The sequence below is a fragment of the Bacillus rossius genome, chromosome 2 (assembly GCF_032445375.1).
Source record: "Bacillus rossius redtenbacheri isolate Brsri chromosome 2, Brsri_v3, whole genome shotgun sequence".
Classification (NCBI taxonomy): Eukaryota; Metazoa; Arthropoda; class Insecta; order Phasmatodea; family Bacillidae; genus Bacillus; species Bacillus rossius.
The window spans coordinates 112980862-113001628 of NC_086331.1; the positions used below are offsets into that span (position 1 = coordinate 112980862).

The 20767-nt window shown below is 34.4% G+C and overlaps 1 protein-coding gene across 3 annotated transcripts in view; it reads right to left on the reverse strand.

Annotated features, from left to right (window-relative positions):
- Window positions 1-20767, reverse strand: part of LOC134529630 (inositol 1,4,5-trisphosphate receptor) — a 149435-nt gene that overhangs the window by 49737 nt on the left and 78931 nt on the right. For 2 of the 3 annotated variants that reach the window (XM_063363928.1, XM_063363930.1), the window contains 8 exons: window positions 19848-20114; window positions 19557-19757; window positions 18266-18381; window positions 14720-14855; window positions 9153-9410; window positions 8063-8183; window positions 7718-7860; window positions 2641-2828 (listed from right to left, as the gene is read on the reverse strand). In XM_063363928.1, coding sequence (XP_063219998.1) covers window positions 2641-2828; window positions 7718-7860; window positions 8063-8183; window positions 9153-9410; window positions 14720-14855; window positions 18266-18381; window positions 19557-19757; window positions 19848-20114 — 1430 coding nt within the window. The remainder of the gene's footprint in view (window positions 1-2640; window positions 2829-7717; window positions 7861-8062; window positions 8184-9152; window positions 9411-14719; window positions 14856-18265; window positions 18382-19556; window positions 19758-19847; window positions 20115-20767) is intronic. The other variant, XM_063363929.1, reaches the window with a different exon arrangement.

A 20767-nucleotide genomic window follows, 5' to 3' on the forward strand; every position in this document is an offset into this window, starting at 1 on the left:
CTGCAAAGAGAGATTCCAGAAAATTGTTGAGATTGGTTCTAGTAAAGGAAAATCAAGTATAAGTAATTATGTTTTAAAAAGTTCATAGCCATTTGCTAATACTAAAACTAACTACTAATGTAATACCAATTTTCAAAAATTCAGCCTTGCAAAGACCTGGTTAGAGTTGACTGCTTACAAGTTGACAGATCTGGCAGCACTGGGTTTGCCTTATGAAACGCGTTCTCGGGCTAACTCAGGATGCCAGTTTGAAAAGTGGAGTGTAAACTAATCTGTTTTAACCCTGCTCAATTGAGAGTGAAAGTAATTGTTTTATGACATTATGACATATGTGTAATGTAAATTTGACTAATTATTACTAATCAAGGTAAAGATTAAGTTATGTAAAAATACATCATCCAGAAGGAAATACTACATTTTATTTCTAGTACTTCTGTCAGTAATTTCCGCTATCAGGAATCAAGATTCCGTTGTCACTTTGAGTTTAGCTTTGTAAGTTTAGTTCTCCATTTAAGTGTTATGTTCGTAGATTCTAATTTATATTGCACCAGCTCTACTTAAGTGTCCAAAGAGTTTAGTGGAGGTTTTTAAAAGTTATTCTGGTGAGTTTTGATTTGCAGACAAAAATTAATAAGTCATGTCCCATGTTAAACATTATAAGAATCTTGGACCCCTTAATTTTCATTCAACACTATCATCAAAACATTTTTTACAATTTTAGTTCCATAGTATATTTATAAAACACAACTCACAATATGCAGTAAAGATTTTGAACTGCACATGCAAGGGTTACACATTTGTTCCAAATTGAAGCTTACAAATTGCAGTTCCAATGTTTTCTCCGACACTTTTTAAGACGTTGACTGTGTACCTTTTATATGTTCACAAATCGCCATGAAATGTCTTGGCCACAAAATAAAGAAGTTTATAGCCATTATAATTGCAGGGAATAACTTTAAACCTCACAGTAGCAACAAAGAAATATGATAAAATTATGTGCATAACTAACCCCACTGTAATAGTAACCATTCCAACTCAAATTAAAATTTTACTACGCAGGCCTCATTTCACCTAATGGACACCACTGTATTCCAATAATGCAAAGTTATTTCCTTAATGCCTTAAAAGCTATAAATGGAATAAGACTCCCCTTCTGTTCCTGGCACGATGCCTTGCTGAGATCACCAAACACAAATGTCTCCGACCATCTTGCAGCAGTCTGCAGTGTGATCAATACTCCAATCCGTGTCAAGAACAAATCTAGACTCCGAAACAAACTCGTCACCACATGACACTGACACTTTGCAACGTCCGACACCATGAAGGTACATCCCTACGCCGTTCAACTTAATCGCCGACCCCCTGCGTCGCGATGCCGCCCCCGCCTGGTTTCCGCTGTCATCTCTTCATCTGCTCGCCGTGCCACGTCACCACCACCTGGATTCACCGCTTTGTGACATGACACTCAGCGCCTCGATGCCAACACGACGTCCGATTGTGTCCCGCCCCCTGGAATGGCACCCCTGTGTCCGTCTAGTTTTGTAGCACCACTGGTTGAGCCAATCCATTCACCCGCCCACACCAGTCTGACGCCGCTTCCTCTACTGGTCAGTAGTGCCGAGGCACTTGACACCCCTATTGACGTCTATCTGAACCAGTTCGCCTGCCAAGCACTCACCTGACGTGCTCACATTGGGGCCGACAAGAAGTGCCACCCCACCGAGACACCACCACCTTGCCTGTCAACTCGAAACACCTCAGGCGTGTTTCAAGTTCGCGACATTGCACCATTGGATGACATTGGCCCTGCCTGTCAAGGCCGATAGCGAAGGGCCCACCAGCTTGGCAGGCCGAATCGGGCTGTGCCAAGCGACACCCACGCTTCCTACTCAACAGACACCAGCCACATGACCCTGGCTGCACCACTACCGCACATGACAGCCAGCACAATGGCTGTTGCCACCGCTCAGATCACTGACGCTGCCGCCGTTGCGGAGCACAACTGGTGGGTCACCACCATGAGGTCATTTTGCCAGCGCCCTCATGTGTACCGTCAAGAACCCATCTGCAAATGTGGCCAATGTAAACATTGCCATTGCTACAGGAGTGTCAACTTCACAATGTCCACTTAATGTAAATATTGTAGTAAAACTGTCCGGTATAAACATTTCCCTGTTAGTCTAATGTTAACTTTGTGCCCTATATAAACATTGCCACTGTCGGAAACCAAACTGACAAAACCGCAACGGAAGCACCGACACCAGTGCCACACTACAACCAAAGGCAGTGTAGGATGGCTCCTCCGCACAGTGTGTGCAGTGCGTATCCCACCCCCAGAGTAATAAAAACATTTAATTTTAATAAAGACATGTAAACTCAGCAACCCAAAGGGGAACCAATGCACTAGGCTATTTAAATTATTTAAGGAAAAAAAGGAAATCCACAGAGTCCATTAAACTTCAATTTATTACTCAACACAAAATAATTGATTATGCTATAAACTGTATGTAATGTCTGTAATTTTATGATACTAAGTTAGCTTGTTATGAAATATTATCCATGGATACAAAGATACTACTGTAATGAATTCAAATTGCACTGAACATGCACTGAACTTAAAAAATATATAACCAGACTTACCGTCTTATGAATCCACCACTTTCACATCGTTTTCTTGCATCTGTTCCAGGTGGAAAAAGAAGTTCCGGTCTATACAAGATGTCAACTAACAGCGAGAGCTCCGACTGCACCAGAGGCTGCAGTTGATCTTCAAGGAGAGAAACTATGTCTTGAAGGCCTTCAATTATGCTTCGATCAAGCCGCATCAGCTGAATCAAACAAAATATCACAAAAATATTTGCGCATTACAGGATAAAATGAGTGTAAAGTTAAAAAAATGTAAAATAATAAGTTTTATGCTAAGATGGAATGCAGTTCATGCAGACGTTTGATACAAAGGTAAACATTTTTTTTAAACATACACACTAAAGTCCGTAGTAATTGGTGTAATCTGTTACAAGAGCCAAATTCACTTCTAATACTAGTAAATTTGTTTTAGAATTAAGAGAGATCATGCTGATGATAATGATTGAACTGGAAATTTCACATGCTGCATCTCAAAACTTGTACTTTGCAAGTTCACTTCCAATATCCTCAATGCCTCAATTGAAGTACAGGATGTTAAAGACTGAGTTAGGTATATTCATTAAATTTTTACAATGTGACCAATAAAACAGAATGAAAACATGTAATTCAAAAATACATCAGGCAATGAACGATGCTGTTGGACTAGTTTAGCCTAAAATTCAGCAAAAACCAATAATTAGAAATTCAAATTTTGTAGCTTAGTTCTTTTATAAGAAACACAAAAATATATTATGTAATTAACCTAAAGAAAAAATACTGTTAAATGAGCGATTGGCTCTTCCATGGCAGACACTAGATTTAACACTGTCTGATAATGTGACAGATGTCATCCAAAGGTGAATAGTGGGGATGGTAACACAAAATTTTTACGGCCATTTTTTAATGAAGCTTTCGTCTTTGGGGGTTCTATTCCAATCTAGCTTTGAGAATTTTAGGTATCTATTGTTCCTGCCTGTACAACTTATCATTTTTCAGAGCATGGACTGCCTGATTATCCTATGTTAAGCTTATAAGGTTAATTCTAGGACCAAGCAGTTAATTCAATTCAAATTATCCAGCTTCATAAAGAAAGCCCAAGTACAATTTGCTTTCAGTGTTATTCTTCTGGAAAGACTTGTGAACATGGTAGCAGACACATAAGTTCATATGCAAAGGAATATAGTTCCCACTTTATACTACATTCACGTGCAACTAAATCGACTCACCCTTCCAAAGTGCGCGAAAAAGTGTATTTTTTTTTTAAATGACTGAACTGATTTTCACAAAACATTTTTTTTTTAAAAGCCCAATGTTTTTACTTTACAATTACACCATTATCATGAACATTTCTTCAGTATTTTTATTTATAATGCATTTTGAATAAAATGCATGACTATGAAAAATCATAATTGGAGATATTTAAAATTGAATTACAATAAAACATTCAAGCAAAACAAACAACACTTTATTGATCAATACTTGGTATTTATTACCTCCCCTTGCCTTTACAATGACTCACATGTGGTTCCTCAAAGCCCTTATTATGGTTTTGACAAAGTCTTGAGGGATCCCACTCCACTCCTCCTCTAGCGATATCTTGAGCTCGTTGATGTCAGATGGAGCTGGATTTCTGGCTCGAACCCACCGTTTGAGCTTGTCCCATAAATGTTCAATCGGATTCATGTTGAGACTGAGAGCTGGTGACTCCATCGTCTCGAGACCAACCTCCCCCAATAATTGCCAATTGGTACACACTGTATGACACCGGGCATTGTCATGCATCAACATGAAGTGTTTCCCTATCCATCTTGCGCAGAGCACAACATGATCCAGGAGAAGTTCCTCGATGTATCGTTCAGCAGTCAGACCCCCTTCCGACCTCCACCAGGTGTGAAAACAAGATCTGTTTTTCCCTCAAGTGATATGCCAGCCCACCTAATGCAGAAACCGCTGCAGTACGAGACTGTTACAGCAAAAACAGCACCATGAAAATTGCTCTCCTGGACGCTGGTAGACCTGGCTTCTCCTATCACTACCATGGAGACACATTCTGCTCTCGTCAATGAACAGGATGAACCGCCATTGATTGATGCTCCAACTGACGTGTTCTGAGCAAATTGTAGTTGCACTTGGCGGTCACATGCGGTCAACTCTGGGCCTCTAGCTGGCTGTCATGGAGTGAGGTTGGCTTTCTTCAAGAGTCTTCTGACTTTTCATTGACTAACAGCTACTCCTCAAACTTGTCTCAGCTCCTGTTGCACATAGACGCCCATGAGAAGGTGATTTTGCAGTGAAGTTGAGACGATGAAGCGATCGTCCCGCTCAGATGTGCACCGAAGCCGGTTGATATGTGGTCCTCGAGAGGATACCAGTTTCCTGAAACCTTTTGAATACTCTTGAGACAGCAGATTGGCCAAGATCAGTTGATGAGCAACTTCTCATTGACTACAGCCTGCTTGAATCAAAGCAACAACTTGTGAGGCTTCTTCTAGCATAGTATCCATGGTTTTGAAAAAACAATGAATGAAACTGCAGATATGTGTTCAGGCCAATGTCTGATAAGCAACTGATGAGAAATATCTAACAAATTGGGATTATTACTGCGAGCAACTCATAATTACCAACAGAGCGTATTTTGCTATGCTTATGTTCAGATCACATTAATTTGAAAACAAATGTACAGATTTTAATGATAAAAAATTATGCATATTTGTGTGTACAGGAGGGGTGAATCAATTTAGTTGCAAGCGAGTGTAGTTCATAAGAACAATGTTCCCTTGTTTTCTCAGTATTTATACAGTTATCTCGTCATATTCATTTTGCAAATTTATACTATATCAAAACTCTGAGATCAATATTTTTCTTCAATTCTACCTGAAATGTATTGTATGGTCTAGTTATCTTAAGTTACGATTTTTGATTCTCTAACTTTTTCGATTGCACATAATAGTTAAATATTTTTGAGTTTAACATTTTTCTTCCTTCAAGCCATTCGGCCTGAAAAATCTAACCCAAAACAGGTGCTAGCAATCGGTAGCTCATGCTCACATTTCGCGAGTGCCGGTCCCAGCACATCCAGTGCTCTCTCGACCACCTTCGCGTCACTTTTCACCACTTCAGCTCTGTCCTCTGCCCACACTAAGGTTTTCCCCGCTCCTTGCGCCTAAATCCTTTACTCCAAGGCTGCAGCCTGCAAACAGTTCACTATGTGCAGCAGCATACGCAGAATTTCATTTTGGAAGGGAGGGGGACAGAGCCACCTTTTTGCCTACTATTTGCTTTCAAATTCTTTCCAATGTAGCAAATCTTTTGATATTTCATTTTAATTATATTTTTATTATTTTCTTGCATCACACTTTTGGAATTTCATGGCACATCCCTTCAGAACCACTGCTCAGAGAACCACCAGACAGCAGATGGGCTCTGCTAACACAGTGACAATCAGCATGACACACCATCTCTTGGGGGAATAACTGACCAGCATCTGTCCCCCCACCAGTCCTCGGGCTGCAAAGAACAAGTTCAGTAGTCGCGTGACAACTTGTAATACTGCCCCACTCTGGAGACTGATCATTCCGATCCCATATCATGTGTTCTGCCAATATAAATTATCCAAAAAAATTATGATTAGTCCAATATATAACGGTGTTCATCTTCTTGACCATGGAGTTATCAGTATTTCAACAGAAAACATTCTTCTTATGGTGCCTTGCCTTCATTCAGCCAGTCTCAACCTTCAGTAACCTTCGAACCACCCCCTATCCTGCCTAATGCACAGGTTGCCTCTCAGGAGAATTAAAATCCATACCCACTGCCAGCTGCAACTCTTTCTCAAACTAGATATTCTTAGCTGAGTCCGGATCAGTTCTGTGTAGCAAAGATACGTTCCCCATAGGAAGTGTAGTAAATGGCAGTAAGTTTTAGAAGATTCACATTGCGTACTTACTGTCTTATGCAGACTTAGTAAATCAAATAAACCAAAAAATATTACTAACTACATAAATGTACATACATATTACTTATCGGTGGAATAATTTTATAAACTGAAAATGAGATACAAATTATAGGAAATCAATATAATTAGTAACTTGTATAACAAATTTATTATGAAAAATTAACATGTAACAGAGAACATCATCACTTGTAAAAAAACACTGGAAGCATTGGCCAAAATGCTAAAGCTGGAGAGGTTAAACATAAATAAATATAATAATGTAATTTCTTAACAACCAAGATGACAAAAAAATTATGATTAGTCTATTTTGAAAAATCCATTTAATAAAAATCCATTAAAAAATAGGAGTCTACAAGTTCATCCATCAAAAATCAGTGACATTTGGTGACTTTTCGGTACCATTTCAAAGTTTTAAATTTTCATGTAATTTTATTGTTGTGGCTAACGAATTTAATAGACACTTAAGAATATATTTTAATATTTTGCTACTTACCAAACTTGATAGTATTAAGTATCTCAAAATGATTTCACTAACTTCTTAGTTTCATCTGATTAAATTACACCACAGTAGTATATCTAAGTATGTTCTCTACATAGTGAAGAAAAAGTTGTAAATGCATCCTTTCCTACACTTGGTCATACTTTCATTCCTAATCTTTCAAAATTGTACTTAAAAAATAACATATTTTGCTAAACTTTATTTAGGCAGTCATAAAACCAACCTTAGTCAACTGTTTCTCGATACCACCAAACATCACACATTTTACAATGCAAAAGTAAATAAGAATGCTAAATTTTTAATTTTATTACATACAATAAATTAAAGTAAGTAAAAGTATGTAAGAGGAACATAGCTACTTTATGTATTAAGATAAAGGCCCAGCATAATTTACAAGATTCACATGACCAACATGGAAACTTCCATGATTTTTACGAGATGTCCATGAACATAAGTTCATTAATGTGAATTTTTCTTGACTTCTATTACTGGTAGATACCTTTTATACAATAAATAAATTATATTTTAAATTTGTAAGAAAATATTTTAAGGGATACATTTTACTAGGAATATCAGTGGTTTGTAAGTCATAAAAAAGTAATTTACAGTCTTAATGTACAAAGTTTCCAAATACATACTTGGGACTGAGAACGCTCCATCTTTGGTGTTTTTGCAGCTTGTAACCACTTGCTGGTTTGTCGTGAGAGTATCGCAGCTTTGTTGAATAAAGATGCCACCTGGCTTTCAAGGTCACTTGGTATGGCAATGCCTCGACTCTTTGCTACAAAAATTAAATCACAGAATTGATGTTTCAATAAGGCTCGACATTTGTAAATTTAGTAAAACTATCAAAAAGTTTAAAACTACTAGCCAAGAAAAATATTATATTAGTTCACCTTCCCATTTTCAACATAATTTTCTATTTGGTTTTCGTTAAATATGAAATAATATATCATTTAAATTAATATACACTTGCTACTCACCAACATCAGATAAGGTACGAATGCAATTTTCAACACTAAACCTTTGAGCCGCATTCAACCAAGTGCACTGAGACATACGGAACGCGGCCTGAAGAAGCTGTACAAATACTGGTTGACGTGCCTGAAAAAATATTTTTTACACAGAGCTAAGTAAAACATCATAACACTGTACCATTTAAAACTAAAAGCTCTGAAATACATTATTTCATTAAACATTATTTTAAAACAATTGAACGATCATTCATTACAACTATGGTTATGAAGTATGTATATGTGCTAACCTGGAAGTTACAAATATATTTCTACAAAGAACATCGCCAGTCCAGCGGTGGTCTTCTGGGAAGACCTATGTGGTTGGTCTGTCAACCTCTGCCCACTCACACTTGGCGTGTGCATAAGAAGCAGTGTCACATGCCACCATACCTGTGGTATTTAACTCATGCCTCACTGGCTCGCTGACAACGCCAATAAACACATAGAAAGGTATGAGCCGCTACAATTGTTGCACAATGTAATGTGGAGGTTAATCAGATATTCGGAAAGGCACAGATTATACGGGGGCCCAACAGATATCAATGAACTGTTGGTGATAGCAGCAAGGAGGCATGTTCTCTGGTGACAAGTGACTGTGCTGCGACTTTATGGGCGATGAAGATGATCTGAGGTGACATCGGCGAGGCGGAGGTTAGCGATGCGGTGCATGGGAGAGAGAAGCAGGGACAGAGGTGTGCGGACACAAAGGACAAGAGGCGTCTGCATTTTGTCTATTAGGTGTTATAATTGTACAGGCAGAAATGGGTGTAAATATTAGTGTAATAAATAGAATATAAAAAATAAAACAATTTAATCATTTGATACCGCTATCTTTCGAACCCAGTTTCCTTCAGTTTGTCACAATATACAGTAAAGCCCATTTAAGATATGTGTGTGTGTGTGTGTGTGTGTGTGCTCTCTTTCAAATGCAAGTACACAAATGTACATACATACACAGGTACGTGAGCTCGTTAGCCAACATTGCTGAAAGAAAAAGGCAAATAAAAATATCTGCATAAGATTCTTGCAATGAAAGTAGGTAAAATGATGTAATTACCTGTACAGTGGTGCTTTGATCTGAAAAAGGGCTACTGAAAAATGTACATATGATGTTCATCACACTGTTGATTATATAGTTTTCAAGAGCATGGTCTGCATGTTTCCTGTCACATGGTGAATTAGCAACAATTGCCATATCAACGAGAAAACTCTTCTCAAACAATTTCCACATGTGATGAGATGTATAAATCTCTTTCATTTCTACTTCAGTATCAATGTAACAGTGATTCAAGAAGTTAATGTAAGCTTCTTTTACCTGAAAAAGAAAAATTTGGTTAAATAAATCTTATCACTATCATAGCATTTAAGTAATTTAATTATTTGAAATACTACCTATATTAAATAAATGCAGCACAGTTCACTATTTAGTTTTATTTACTGCCACTCTAATTTTAGAGTATGAAAAAAAAGAAGTTTGCTACAGAATGGATGGCTGTCACTTTAAACCTTGCTTGGGTAATAATTTATCCTTATCTCCCTAATACAAGACATGGGTGAAAACCAGTGGTGTAGCATAAAATTTTTAAATGGGTTCCTATGCCTAATTGTGAAGATCCATACACCATAGAAAAAGTAGTCATTAGGTTCCTTCAGGAAAAATTTTGAAAACTATAGGCTAAAATTTTTACAAACACCACATATTTTCGCACGTTAATGTTTTCCATAGTTTTTACTTCTCCAGGATTTACAACAAAGAGACTTTCAGTATTATAAAGATGCACTGCAGGTTTCTTTATGTACCAGACTTTTCTCTTCATGTTGCTGATAAATGCCTATGTTTCATGCAGGAAGGCTAAACAAATGATGGCTAGCAAAAATCATACTATTTATGAAGTAATTGAGAATGAGAGGTTTCAAACACAAAATTTATTAATATTACATACGGTATAATGGTTTCATTTTTATGAAGCTCTTTGCCTAGAAATACTGTTTACCTAAAACATCATAATTTCACAATTTGTAATTTGGTGTTTCAGTTTGGCTACAGTAAGCATTCACTAGTTTTGCACTCCTTACAAGCTATACAGTGATTTAACAAAATATTCATGAATTAAAACAAAATCAAACTTCACCATAAGAGATGGCGGATTTTGCAAATTTTTAGTTGAGTCGAGTCCAGAACTAATTATTTTTTAGTCAAGTCCTTGAAAACTGTATCGACCTTGAATAGTTACACAAGAGTTTTTGTGGTGTCAGGAAATAAAGAATGGGTCTAAATAAATAATTAATGCATAAACTTACTAATACAGATTATATTTTTAATTATTTTACAAAGTTATTTAGGCACATGATATAAGTTCACAGAGGTATTTCTGGAAAGTTTTAGGTTCTGAGAAATAAGGTGAATGATAAATAAAATTAAGGATTGAATAGGTTACGTCAGCTAAATAAATAAAAAAAACCTTGTAACAATATTTCAATTTTCAAAAGAAGAAAACAAAATGTTTTTCATTCCTCCAACATCCCACAAAACCTTCACGGAAGTTAATATACACTTCATTTAAAGCCGCTTCTTTATAAGATTACTTGCATTAAATTTAAGTTGTAAACTGCCCATAAAATATAAAATTACCAAGGGTACAAGTGTAAGCATAACCAGGAAACATGATGAACTCTGGCATTATTATTATTATTATTATTATTATTATTATTATTATTATTATTATTATTATTATTATTATTATTCTATAAACTAATAAATGATTTTCCAGTACTTATACTTTCAAAGGAATATTGTATACATCCCAGCAATTTTATATCAAATATTTTGGTTAAAAAAAATTACAAAATACAACTTCATAAAATTGTATTTCTATTTTAACAGACTTACATCACAAATATAATATTACAATGCAAATTTAACAAATGTGGCACATAGTACATACATCTCTGCATTCATTACCTGTGTTATTAAAATTAAATACAGCAGGTTGCAGTAATTTGACTTTTATTAATATAATTGTTTTCACTAAAATTTTGGAAGTTACCTAGTCCTAACCTTCAATAAACTTATCTCTCTTGATTTCAAGATCCATTATTTATGAAACCATTCTTTTTTCAGCAAGCTTATGTTCTTCTGTCACTTGGTATTTTTGTTACCTTTCAAAAATTTCTTTAAACTTTGTCATGGCATTTCTCAATACCAAGACAAAATATATTAAATACAAACAATATTATCTTAGCAGTTACAGAATCTTAAATGATTTGCTGTGCCACAAGTTATTCTTGATTAACAGGAAAATCTATTTACATATTTCCATTTTAATCCTAAATTTATCCAAGTGCATAACACTCTGGAGTAGTTGCCCACTTGATATTAGCAATTTTTTTTTTGCACTACAAGTCTGTATAATCATGTTGTATATTTAATCAGCTATATTTCTAACAATAATATTATTTGTGAAAGTTTTTCAAGAGCTGTTGATACCCTATTACTGGCTACCTCGAACTTAGCTTGATACACATCATAAGAATCTTTTATTATCAAACTGAACTTCTGTTTAAAAATTAATATGTACAGATCATGATTAATAAATAGTCTTTATACCACAAACTTAATTTAATTCTAATTCTTATGCAAAATAATGCTAAAAAAGACACTAGCTTTTTGTTGGTGCACACTTACTTTGTTTTCTTGTAAACTGATTGGCATTCAACATCATACTGGCCAACTTGACATTTGGCATTAAAACCAGATTGCGACTAAGTGCTTGCCAAACTGCATTTCAATATTTACATTCCTATGTTTATTTTTTGACTCCCAGAAATGCACCTAAAAGCTATAAATTCTTAATTCTTTAGCAAATAAGAGCTTGTTGAAAGAACCGAGTATTGATAAGTGTTTACTAGCTCAATGAACATAAGTGTTAGCCATTGCCAGAAAATATCTAAATTGAACGCCCTGAAGTCATGGCTCGAGAAAAAGTAGAAATTTATTGTGATGTGGTGCCATACAGCTCGCATAAGTGATGATCAATTTGTTTACAGCTTCAAATTTGCTTAGTCATGATTCCTTGCACTGTGAACTTCAGGACAAGTACTGAATTTCTTGTACACAACAAATACTTTCCAACACAAGAAACAATTCCTGTAAATTTCACATGGTTCCTGTATTTCTCATACATTTTTAATTATGAACAACCTGATAAAAAAATAATATATAGCCTAAAAGTCCTTATCAGTCTGTAAGAACTTAAAATTTTCATTCGTATAACAACACAAATATCTTACCTTCATAATTAAAGAAATACAAAAAAGACTTGTTTAATTTTTTAACCATAACAAAACCATTCAAATAATGTGATTTGATTAAAAATTGCCTTTGTTCCAGAATGCATATGGAGATTAACCAATAAATTAGAAGAATTATATAAGATTAAAAATATTTAGTAGAGACAATTTTATTCATAAAAAAAATCATCACAAGTTTTATTCTATGCATTTTTCTCACTGCATTGTTTACGACATATTTAGTAGAGAAAGTTGTGAAAACGTGCATTTGTAAAATAAGAGCTTTGGGGGGAAGGGGGGGGGGGGGGGGAAGGGAATTTGTGTATAACATGAAAAAAATTGTAAAATCACATTTCAACTCCGAAGCATTATAAACCACGTTATTTTGAGTTAGTTGGAATCACAAAATTTTCAGGTCTTTATTTATGGGCTATAATCTGTCACAATTTAAAATCCCAATTTGATAACACTGCTATGGTTTATGCTAAATGAAATTCATCAGTACAATAATGTGCATCCACATTCCGTGGATATCACTCAAACAGCTCAACCAATAATACCATACCATACCATAGCCATAAAAAAAAGCACATATGAGGACACTTGGAACACTAATGTTTTACTGGAGACTAACAGTCTTCCTTATTGTAAGGAATTTATCCATGTTCCGAGTTGAAATGTGCTAAGGAATTATCCACAGGGGCATAGAGACTCAAATTTACATTTGTTCTAACTGACTAATATAGCTCTAATGATCACTAAATAGCAATCAGTATAGTTAAGGCCAAATATAGCATAATAAATTCAGTGCAAAAAATTCAACAACTTATAATGTATTTTACAAAGGCATTTTTTAAACAGAAAACAAAACTTCTAAGTTATTTTCTTGCAAATACTTTTAACTTATACAAAAATGAATTAATTTTTGCACCAGCAATTGTTTTAAATGTTGGCATCTGCTTTCTATTGGTGTAATTTTATTGAACTTAATCCAACACACAAACTAAAATCAATGGACACAATTTTTCTAACACTCATCTTCAATTTTATTCTTTGTTTACATAATTTTGAAGATTTTATTTTCTGAGCTAATTTCAACCTAACATATTTTGCATTTTGAAGCCTGCAATTTTCCTGTTAATGGTGCTTTTAAATACAAAAACATTTTAAAAGATTTTTCCTTGAAATTCTTAAGTGTGAAAAAATTATGTTTAGTTTATTAAAATGTATGGCATGGACTCCTTATGCCAGATGACACTATCACTACTGACAAGGGGACCACCAAGTATGGTACAAACAGATTTTAATAGGTCTTATATATGTTGTGGAGGGAGGCCCCCAGAGTACTAAACGCTGAAATAAATAGTCAAAAAATATTTTATTTTTGCGAATGTATTTTTTCAATCATATTTGGGCAACGATTGCTACCTGATTTTGCCGTTCCCAACCTTCCTTTTAATAATCTCTCTTATGCTGTATTTACGGTAGGCGAGTCCTAATGGGATTCTATTCTTTTCAAGGGGAAATAAATGGTCAGGAAGTAATCAACTATAACACATCATTCACTCATTGTTATATTTAATGCTATTCAATGTGATTTTAATACACTTCGAGTACGAATTGAATACATTGTCGCTAGTGTTAAAATAAGAATTATTATAAAATTATAAAATAATCAAAAAATAAAATGTCTATGAGCAGGAAGCGAACCCTGAACAGCCGGCTGCTAGGCAAGAGCCTTACCAACTAGGCTAGGCTGGCTAGGCTGGCTCGCCTGGCGCGACGGAAAATGTACCGGTCTAAAATGTTCGTATAAAACTTTAATTACCATTTTCGCGAAAACTAAGGCGCATTGGACAAAATCCTTTTAGCTTAGTACTCTGGGGGCCTTCCTCCACAACATATATAAGACCCATTAAAATCCGTTTGTACCATACTTGGTGGTCCCCTTGTGAATTTAAAAACATGTTCTCAATTGGTCACACAGGACTGCTTGAAACAGAACGTTACTTGCAAATAAGATAAAAATCATTTTATAAAGTTTTCACAATTACTGGTTTGGAAAATAACAATCACTTGCTCTTAATTCAGTCACATCCATATTCCCACAATATTGCCACATATGTTTGTTAAAAGTTAGAAGTTTATCTTAATTTTGTAACCAAACTGTAATTATTTATAATCACATGTAAGCAGTCATTTGCATTTATATTTTCATTGTGATTATTTTCATAATACTTGGTCGCACTATCTAATATTATTTTAACAACTTTGTAAAACCAGTCACAAAAGTAAAGATAATGTTAATCAATTATCTAATATAAAATATTTTACCTCGGGAATGCAATCCTGATGAGAAACCATGACAACAATGTCATCTAAAGGAAGTAGACTATGACATTTTATTTCTGTATAGACATTTTTTCCCATTGTACAACATGCTAATAGCTTCACAAGTTCTACATGATACCTGAAACAAAACAATATAATTTAATTTAATGTTATAGTGTCAAATTAAAATTTCTAACTTTACAAACAAAAGTTACTATACAAAAAAAAATTATTGTCGTCTTGACTAGTGTCTAGGTACAAGTTATTCAAGATCATATTCTTGAGTCTCATCATAACAATTTTTCAATTACACTACATTTATAATTTTTAGTTAGACCATGTACCTGCTAAAGGTGTATACAAAAGGAATGTTTATTTCCAAAACAACTTTTACTGGGGCATAAGCTAAAATGATTTAACATTTTAAACAAAATTTAACAATTTGAGTAAATTTCACTAAATGGGTCAACACTACTTTATTTAACACACACAAACACACAAGTAATGTCACAGCAGTAAAAATGAATTATAATAGCACAGTAAAAAAAAAAAAAATCAAAGGTTAAGTCAACGTATTCACATCAACTGTTTACATTTGTATTTGGTATATTATTAGTAATCTATTTCAATATGTACATCTTTGAAATTCGAAACAAGAAAAAAAAATTTAATTACTTATAATTAATAGCTTGAATTCATCTTAAACTACAAATTTAGCCTGGTTCGACCTAGCTCAAATAGGTTAACAAAATTTCTATATTCAGATAGAACTTGAAAATTAAAAAAAATAATAATAATTATAATAATTACCACTCTGTTTAGCACAAAATATTGTCATAACAATAATAATGTTGAATGAAGCAAAAGTACGTCAACATATTTATCTTTCTTGAAGCATGCATTTATAGACAGAATTTGCAAAACTTTTACAACTGTATAATAAGTCATAGGTATTTAATAACCAGCAACTTCACAAACTCCATGTTTCATCATGCCAACGACACTTCTGATATGCATGATCGTGAAGTGGTCTGGGTACACACTGGACTTCCCATCAGGCATGAAAAGTGTAACACAATGATCTCTTCTGCTATTACAAACTTCCAAGCACATATGCCAGACATACGTATGCACACAGATAAATAAATGCTGACTAGAGAAATAACTATTCCACATAGAAGCTGCTGTTCCTTGTGTTTATGTCACTTGTAAACGGGGAGCATGGTGTCAAAGATCTATGATGGACACAATAGTAAAACTTTCAAATCTACATAACAAAATGATTATCCTATCAAGGTTGGCAGTTGACCTTTTTCTTTTAATTGTATAAGCAAAAAAGTAGCAGTACTGATGTAAATCATTGTTACTAATTATTTTTATGTTAAAGATATGATGTTAACACAGTGTGAGTGACATAATCCTAAATAATGAAATTTAAAAAGGATATGGAATGATGGACCTACAATCGTATAACAGGTATTTTGTCAGGAATTAGCTAATTTACTAGGCACCATTTAATTTTAATTTTTAGGATTGTGTGCATTTTTTGGTTATGCCTTTCCAAATTACCCGTTTGGAATTTTTTTACTAACTTTTAATATTTGTGTGTGGGGACTTACAAACTATAGTTTTTCAAACAGGTGTCATGGCCTGCCACATCCTTTCAACCTCAGTTGGCAGGTAGCCTGTCTCATGCCTCCGTATGCAGTCGCTTCAGATTAAACTGTGCCAATCGCTTTACTATCACGGCTGTGCACGGCCCAAGGGTAGAAGCACGTAGCTGTATCCAGTGTACAGGGCCTTTGTCACATCCACAACGGCACCCTGATGCCAGCAACGTTCTCATTGTGCTAGAAGTTTCTTCTGGTAACCCCCTCTCCTAAGTTCCCCAAGCTGTGTTCAGCTACCTTCTGGCTCCTAGGATCCTTATGCTCCCCAGCTGAGACTCCTTGGTTGCACGCGTGCTTCGCCACATGACCAACCACTCATGCTAGTGGCCACATGTTGTACTACTGAGGCTTCCTATGCCACTGGTTTCTTGTTCTGCAAGTCATCTCCTAACCTCTTGGAAAACCGTTCTCAGTACATTTTAATTTTTATACCGTTCCTGGGGGGACACTTTTCAATACATATGGCTCCTGCCCTCTCCAGAGCAGACTTGATGTGGCATTGGTTTAAACTCAACTTTCTGCTCTGCATCCTTGTTGAACTACATAACTGTTGAACTTCAAGGTAGCTTTTTTCCTAGATGTCTCCACCTTCTTCTAGAATTTAAGTGCTTTCTTATAATCATGTTCTAAATGCCTGATTGCCCTACCTCCTCAGCATAAGTAAACAACAACCTAATAGCCCTCTGAATTTCTCTGATCTGCCTTTGGACGCCATCATGTTTTTGTTTGGCCTTTCGCCTTGTAATAACTGTTGCCTTTTCTCAGTGGGGTTCCAGTTACATCCTGCGTTCAAAATTCACCCCACGAGAGAAATTGGCCAACTAGACCATCAAGGGCTGCGTGGAACTCTCTCCCAACCTCAAGTTCTTGCCTCTTTCCCAGCAGCGTGGAGCTGCTGGACCCTAACTCATGCTCACCCCTGCAGCTCGCAAACAGCAGGTAAGTGGCCAAAAGGAATGGAATCCAAACATTTAACTTTACTATTTAAATGATCTGCAGAAAAAAATTGTGCATCAATAATCCCTTAAAAATTTTACTTAAAATATTAAAAAAATCAGGACATCACAACACTAAATATTTTTAGTATAGTTATTTCAATAGTAAAAGAAAACATATAACAGTGTCCAAAGGTGGACTCAAAAGATTAAGAATTTAAGAAATATTGTGTACAACGGCAAGTATTTTTTTCTACGAGGTTATTCTCTCAGTTTATGTTTCTAATAATTTGCAAAAACATTTTAAAAAGTTTTGACTATTCTAATAGTTTGTTGGTTTGCATTTTATAATTATTTCCATGTACATAAATAATTAAAAAACAAAGAGAACCCAGAGAAAGTAGACAAGTAATGCACTGCCTGCCTATCCAGATTTAATTGTTCCTGTATTTCCACCTCTACCCTCATCCTATCAAGAGCCAAGTCTATTTTAAGACCTGCACACATTCCATGATAAGTAATTTGATCAATAATATTGTCATCAACGATAAATCGCTTAGTAGGAACAATACTCACCGGGACAGTATTCATTCTCTAGATGAGAGGAATGCTGTCCTACAGTTAGAACAGTATTTGCATAGCAATTTATATAGTAAAAGGAAATTATCTTAATGTACAATACTAACACACACACAGATACATAAAAGGAAAAACATTTACAAATAAGAAAAACTTACTCTCCTATAAAGAAAATTAGTGATATTATAAGAAATTGATATTATAAATATAACACAATGCTTGTTTAAATTTTATTCATGACTTGAAGTAAAATTTTAAGTAAAAAAGAAAATATCAATACAGTTATTTACTTAAAACTTGAATAACACTTAAAAAAACATACAAAAGAGTTAGAAAAAATGAAAAAAGTGCTTACTCAAACTTACCTAAGAGCGCTACTTTCATCCATACGGTGTCTTTCAGATTTCATCATTTCTATGAAGTGGTTAAATGATGCTTTGTCATTGTAAAACACCAATACATCCTCACCTCCATTAACCAGCTAAAAAAAATAAGAAGAAAATGCTATACAAAAAAAAAGAACAAAAACATACCCAATACAGATAAATCTAGAGTAACTATATAGCATTAAAAACTTCACATTTAAGTGACAAAAATCAACTGCCTGTTGCTTCCCATATTTACATTAATAAAATATAATTGAGATATTAAATTAAAATTATTTTAGCCAAATTCTGAATTAATAGTTTCCTCTCAAGATCCATATAAACATCTATTCACAGAAAATGAATATGACACACACTACATTTTACTTTAAATGCCAGCCAATATACAATGAAAGACCAAAAGACCAGTAACTTTATTGTAAATGCATTCTGGATTGTTGAAAATGAGTATTCACTGGCATTTGGGTCCTCCTATCCCCTGGAGTCGACCAGTCATCAAATTGTTTTGCAATTCATCAATATTAACAGTATCATGGATTTAAGGTATCTTATAAACTGTAGGTCATACAAAATGACAGAATGAGAGGCCAGTGGCTCACCCAGTAACAAATAATTACATGAAACTTAACTGCATTTAAAAAACTTCTTAGCATCTGGAGTTTAAGAATATGTGCATCAAATGTTTTAATGTTGTAATGACCAATTAGGAGGTGGACATAATTACACAAACCTCAAGAGGATAGGAAAGGATGAATAAGGAGAAAATAAAATCAACAATAGAATCTGAACGGCTTGACAGAATTTGTTGGGGTTGGTTTCGTCAGCTCGATATTTTCATTATGGAGACCCGAATGTACAGAAATAGTCAATACAGTGTACAGTTAAAAAAAAATTTCCACAAAGCATTTTATGAAATAAGAGCTTGAAACCGAACTATAAACTAAAAAGAAACAAAAATTTGGTTGTAAAATTAATAAAATCGCATAAGAAAAGCCTCTATAATAACCAAATCTTATAAATGAAACATATTTCAATTTGGAGCTAATTTTAACTAATTTAAACATTTTACTATGCAAATGTAAAAGAAGTCATTTAAATATATTACAGAAAAAATTCTTTAAATTAATTAGAACATTAATTTTTTTTTCCATACAACTAAATTATATGACCATAAAGTTTAAAATATACATATAAATATTGCTGCTAATGTTTTGGCAGAACTTCCACGATGCTGTCTTTAAATTGTATTCAATTGTAAAAACGTGGTTACCTCTTGCATCACCATATCTTGACATCTACGAATGAACTGGTTTTCAGCCTTCACCAGAGTTTGAAGGAATTTTAGATACTGTACATGACGACCATGAGTTTCTATGCAATGCACAAAATGTTGAATAACTTTCTCATTAACTTCATTGCAAAGTGTTAAGTTATCTTGAAAAATGCTACGAACTGTTTGAGCTTCAAGAATCTGAAAACAACAATCAAAATTAAATTTGAGAACATCATTAGCAGATTAAAGTCACATAATAATACTGAAATACCAGAAACAAATACTTACACCAGGATTGAGGAACAAATCTAGTTGCTTGTGTAGCAACATTTGATTCTGTTGATTCCCCAAGCAAAAATTTTGCAAGAACTCATGGGCCAAACGCATCAGTTCAATCATGCGAATATCTTCTTTTTTGTCATAAGGAATTTGAAGTAGGTCAAGAACCACAATGTGCACCCCTACATTTCTCAGGAGTCTCTGTTCGTGCTTTCTTGGCTTGGGCGGGGCACCAGGGCTAGTCTGCACACACAGCTTGTTCATGCGAATCAGTATCTGTGAACAAACATTTTTTTTTAATTGCACAAACCATTTTTGAACCTCTTTTACCACACAAACATAAAATCATAGTATTATCAAATATATTTATAAAAAACATTAAATTTAGAGTACACAGTTACAAAATGCAACAGCATTTTCACAATTTTCTGCAGGATAACAACATAGATGTTAAAGCAAAATAACACTTGTTTGAAAATATTTATATAGTTTGTTTCACATTACACCTACACTAAATTTTTATACATAACTATTGTGGCCAATGTAACAGTGCCTGAATACAAAAATTCAGCCATTTGAAAAGTAATAAATCAAGTGATGCGTTCTTGCTGGTTGTACGTTATACGAATGGCAGTCAGAATGAAAAAAAAAAAATAGTGCCGAATTCTAAATAAATAACTTAAATCTTCACGAAAAATTAAAAAAGTTGTGGTTTTAAATAAGAAAAAATTAAAACTAATATATAATTTTTTGGGTTATATTCACCACCTGAAAAATAGTTATAAACAGAGGATGTGAAATGTCCAGTGATGAATGTAAAATATTTTTAGACAGTAGGCCGACACTTCAATATAAGAATTAACAGCAGCCAATTGCCGGGGGCAGAGTGCACACTGTAGACTAGTGAGTATGTAGTCTATGTGCACTGT